At 36.5% G+C, this 5,000-nt stretch overlaps 1 protein-coding gene across 5 annotated transcripts in view; it reads left to right on the top strand.

Moving 5' to 3' along the window:
* The window catches only part of Sfxn2 (sideroflexin 2), a 10,317-nt gene that overhangs the window by 5,307 nt on the left and 10 nt on the right, over positions 1 to 5,000 (top strand). For all 5 annotated transcript variants that reach the window (XM_043038415.2, XM_043038412.2, XM_043038413.2 and 2 more), the window contains exons 5-7: positions 2,506 to 2,631; positions 2,908 to 3,122; positions 4,677 to 5,000. The exon at positions 4,677 to 5,000 is cut by the window's right edge and continues 10 nt beyond it. In XM_043038415.2, coding sequence (XP_042894349.1) covers positions 2,506 to 2,631; positions 2,908 to 3,122; positions 4,677 to 4,788 — 453 coding nt within the window. In that variant the 3' untranslated portion in view covers positions 4,789 to 5,000. The remainder of the gene's footprint in view (positions 1 to 2,505; positions 2,632 to 2,907; positions 3,123 to 4,676) is intronic.

Genomic DNA, 5,000 nt, shown 5'->3' on the forward strand with positions numbered 1-5,000 from the left:
ATGATTGCTAGCAGGGCCAATCAATGCTTCCCCTGGTATAAGCAAATCCCACTCTTATGTAATAAATTATTAATAATGAAAGTCAAGTAATATATCGTATCATATCCGACCTCTATTCTGAAAGATCTCGTACAGTATCCGGAAGAAAGAAAACTCAATTCCACCAGAACTGAGCCATGACGCAGTATGCGCGTCCTCGGATTTGACGCGAGCGCTGCGATGACGCAGTATACGCGTCATCATGTCGAAGGGGTTAATATCTCTATGGATGTTTAACACTGCTCAGTAAAACACTGCTCCCACTTCACCTGAAAAATAGTATTTTGGATGTTAACTTTCATTAACCCCCTCAAAACAATATATTGGTGGGGTAGGGGGCTTAGCAAGTATCCCCATGCTCATGACCCAGTTCCTTAACCCTAAAGTTAATACTTTTCTGGTTTGTAGATCATAAACCTCTAACCCATTGAGTACAGGTGTCATGACATACATAACGGCACTGATTAGACCTAAAAGACGGCTATCAATGTTTACTTGACGTGACATCGGGATCTGCTCACAGTTGAAGCGTGCACACTGTCATGAAGTATTATGGCTGTGGTAGCACTAGCTTCAGAGGTACAGGATTCCAAAGTCAGCCTAAACCTGCATTTTGTGATGTATTTATGGAAAAATATTGTTTGAGCTAGTCTGTGATACCCAGAGGGTGGAAAAACACTTTACCCGTCCCTCTAATTTTTGGCTGATGCCACCAGCATTGTAGACCGCCCATCCTGACTACCAGTTAAATTGTTAGGCGCCCTGTCCACAATGGGTTGATAATTCATTTATACTAAAGATTTGACAAAATTAGATTTACTTTATGCCTCATTCTTTATGAAGCCCATAAAAACCCTGGGTAGTTTCTATTGTAACCAAGCTCTGTCATATTCAAAGTTTAGATGTTATTAGTATACAGCCTCAATCTGGTCACTTATCATCATGTTTGTCAGACTGACAAAAATTCTATCTTTAAAAGTTCCTCCACATGTTATCCTGTGACATGAGGGATTTTCGAAATTTATTTATTTTGTTTATACATTATATATACCTCTTATAACACACTTAAGAAGTTGATTGAAAAAAGATATAACATAGTTTCTCAGCATAATTCATGCATAGTATTTGCATTTTTATAAACCAAACTAAATTACTCCTTATTAGGCTTTTCTGTTAGAATATATAATTTTGGCAAGTCACAAAACCCAAATGTAAGATGAACTAAGTTTGCATAAAAATTAATGATTTAGAAATAAATCAGTTGTTAAAAGTAAAGTGGCACAGAAACCAATTTGTATTGATTAAATGCTAATACTAGGGCTAGATCTATACAGTTGGCAGTTGTAACAACATAGAAACTCACAAATACTATTTACATCATACATGCACATGTGCAAGCTCACACACACTCTCACACTCACACTCATTGCCCCACACTCACACTCATGCGCACACTCACACTCATGCGCACACTCACACTCATACTCACATGCACACTCACACGCACACACACGCACACTCAAATGCACACACACGGACACTCACATGCACACTCACTTGCACTCGCACACTCACACCCACACCCACACTCTCCCTCTCCCTCTCCCTCTCCCTCTCCCTCTCCCTCTCCCTCTCCCTCTCCCTCTCCCTCTCCCTCTCCCTCTCCCTCTCCCTCTCCCTCTCCCTCTCCCTCTCCCTCTCCCTCTCCCTCTCCCTCTCCCTCTCCCTCTCCCTCCCTCTCCCCTCTCCTCTCTCTCTCCTCTCCTCTCCCCTCCTCTCCTCTCCCTCCCCTCCCTCCCTCTCCCTCTCCCTCTCCCTCTCCCTCTCCCTCTCCCTCTCCCTCTCCCTCTCCCTCTCTGTCTCTCTTTCCCTCTCCCACTCTTCCTCTCTCCATCCCCCTCTACCTCTCTCCCTTTCCATCTCCACACACACACACGCACACGCACACGCACACGCACACGCACACGCACACGCACACGCACATGCCCACGCACACATATCCACACACTTATCCACACACTTACAGTCGACAGTAAGTTCAGGGTGACCAAAATTCATAAATCAGACAAGGAAGGGGCCTTCATTTAATTGTAGGATTTTCTGTTTCTAGGATTATGGTCAACTAGGTTTGAAGATGTAGAGATATAGGATTTTTTTCAGTCATGATGTCCTTTAGTCATTTTCCATCTTTCATAACTAGAAGTAAACATGTTATTTTATTTTGTTTTAGAATTTTAATTTGTATTACCCATGGGTGTAATGTATGAAAAACCATGGATAAATTCCTATCACACTTGTATCATAACTGCACTTTTTAATATACATAACCCCACATTTTTTTTATTTTTTATTATTATTATAGTGAATTGTCTTTTATATATTTGAAAATATAGCCATATTGAAAATATAGTTTTTTTTCTCATAATGTATTTCATAATGTATATTTTTCTGTTTTGTATATTATAGAGATTTGTGCCCTTTGCTGCTGTAGCTGCTGCAAATTGCATTAACATTCCACTGATGAGGCAGAATGAAATACAAAATGGAATTACAGTTTGCGATGACGAAGGAAACGAATTAGGAGAGTCTAAGGTACTAGATATTAAGATGTTGTTTTGTGGTTTATGTTTTACTTTGCTGTTTTGCATTGCCTGAGATTTATCAGTTAAATATGAAAGATTATAATGTATTACTATAAAGGTTAGAAGTATTATCCCCATTTTAGGGAAGAGATGCAAGAGGTGTTGCTTAGGATAAGAAAGTCTTAATATCCTGCTTTTGTAATGCAGAAGCAATTTCACATTTACAACCTTTTATCCTTTTCCACCCCCTCTTTTACATCCCTCCATTCTCCCTTACGTTAATCAGCTGGCAGCTGCGAAAGGTATCACGCAAGTGGTAGTTTCCCGTATCATCATGGCAGCCCCTGGAATGACCATCCTGCCAGTCCTGATGGAACGGCTGGAGAAGCAGGCCTGGCTGAGGAGGAACCCTCGCCTCAATGCCCCCTTCCAGACCCTGGCGTGTGGGCTCATCCTCACCTTAATGACCCCTACGGCATGCTCACTCTTCAATCAGAAGTGGTCAGTGGTCTCTGTTCTTTTGTTGTTATTGTTCGTTCAGTGCCGCTTTATATAAGTTTCTATCATCATTTTCTTTTACTAGATTACTTTTATAATAATTTAGCATGGGTCAGAATGGTAGGTTTGTATAGCCAACCAGATATAGTATTATTTCTCTATGCATACTCCAAATTACTAAACTGTTTCGATCTAACTAGCTTGAATATGTCCATTAAGCAAAAGCACTAGAGGGTGTTATGTCTGCCTACTCCAGAATCAGAATTTACATTTACACTCCATCAACATCTACATCTACATCTGCATATGTCATTTACATCTGTACATCTCTGTATCTTCGATCTTTTATCCTATGGCCTTCAGACTTAAAGCCTTTGATCAAGAGTTCACCATAAATGCTTTACTATTCAAATCATTATCAATTAGTTATGTAGAATGATACAAATGCAAAAAGTGTATTATTATTTTTGCATATACATATACAAAGCAAAGTGTGGAAATACATGCACAATAATCAAATGCAATAAAAATAAAATAAAAGGTATATATACATCATACATAGTACAATGTGTAGAAATACCTATACAAGAACTAAAAGTAGTACAGTACAAAGGTGCAGAAATACATATACAACATACAAATATGATAAAAAGAACCTTACATACAGTTATACAAACTATATAAAATGATAATATTTATCAGTGCCTGCACAGAAGATATAAAGATAAAATACAAACTATATATAAAAAAAGGGTAGAAATACATGATCAGTAAACAAATTCAATACAAAATGCTGAAATTCATATACAGTAAGCAAATACAATACACTGCAGAAATACATGTATATGCAAAAATGTAAAATGCATAGATAATAAGCAAATACATATACAATATACAAATACTATAAAAAAAAGTTTAAAATTGCTTGTACAATATGCAATATAAAGGAAGAAATACAGATATAGATTCCTAATTCTGTGTCCTCATCTGGTTGTCAAAAGTTGACAGTTGGCCATTAGATTCTGGAAAACCAAATATCTTTAATAAGGGACAAAATAGTTCCTTGAAGTTCCTTTTATCTTATTCATTTTGAAGAATTATTCCTTATATATTGTAGACTTAAAAAGCAGATTAAAAAAATAAGCATAGTGTGTTTTTATAAATGCAGAGGATAGTATGAATGAATATGAATAATTCCATAAAGAAAATATCTTGCATTGTGCAATTGTTAATTTTTATATATACTTTTAATACTTTTGTCAAATTGAAGATTTTTGTAATACAAATGTATCAGTCAAACATTGTATTGCTAGGATTTATAAAATGTAATTAATTTAATTTATATTGAAAAGGCACTAGTAGGATCAATTACTTATCAAATATTTTGAAGCATTGTAATTTTTATGCAATATTTATGGTAACCAAAGTGTCCTTTTGGGAAGACTGAAGCTTGTGTTTGTATGATATTCTAGATGTAACTGATGAAGTATTCATCCTCTTATTTTCTGTTTTATTTTCTATATTTTTATCATTGTTAATATTTCTTTATACTTTCAGCTCTCTCAGTACTTCAACAATGTCCAAATACGAGCCCCAACTTTATGCTGCAATGCAAAGCAAGTGTGAAGGAAAGATACCCAACACAGTCTACTTCAATAAGGGCTTGTAAGCTCATTATCAGTGAAAGTAGCCATTTGTATTTTTTTTCTTTGGTTTTCATTGTCTTGTTTTTCTTGTTTTGTTTTTTTCTGGGGAAGGGTTATTAAGTAAGGACTTAGAAAAGGTTTTTAAATTATTCTTAAAGAGCGAGATGAATAAGGTGGAACATTCCTCACGCCAGAGTAGTTTGATATTATAGTGTTAAAGGAGATGGATGTATTA

Source organism: Penaeus japonicus, unplaced genomic scaffold (genome assembly GCF_977035675.1).
Source record: "Penaeus japonicus unplaced genomic scaffold, GWHDUDI00000001_assembly GWHDUDI00000003, whole genome shotgun sequence".
In the NCBI taxonomy this organism is placed as follows: Eukaryota; Metazoa; Arthropoda; class Malacostraca; order Decapoda; family Penaeidae; genus Penaeus; species Penaeus japonicus.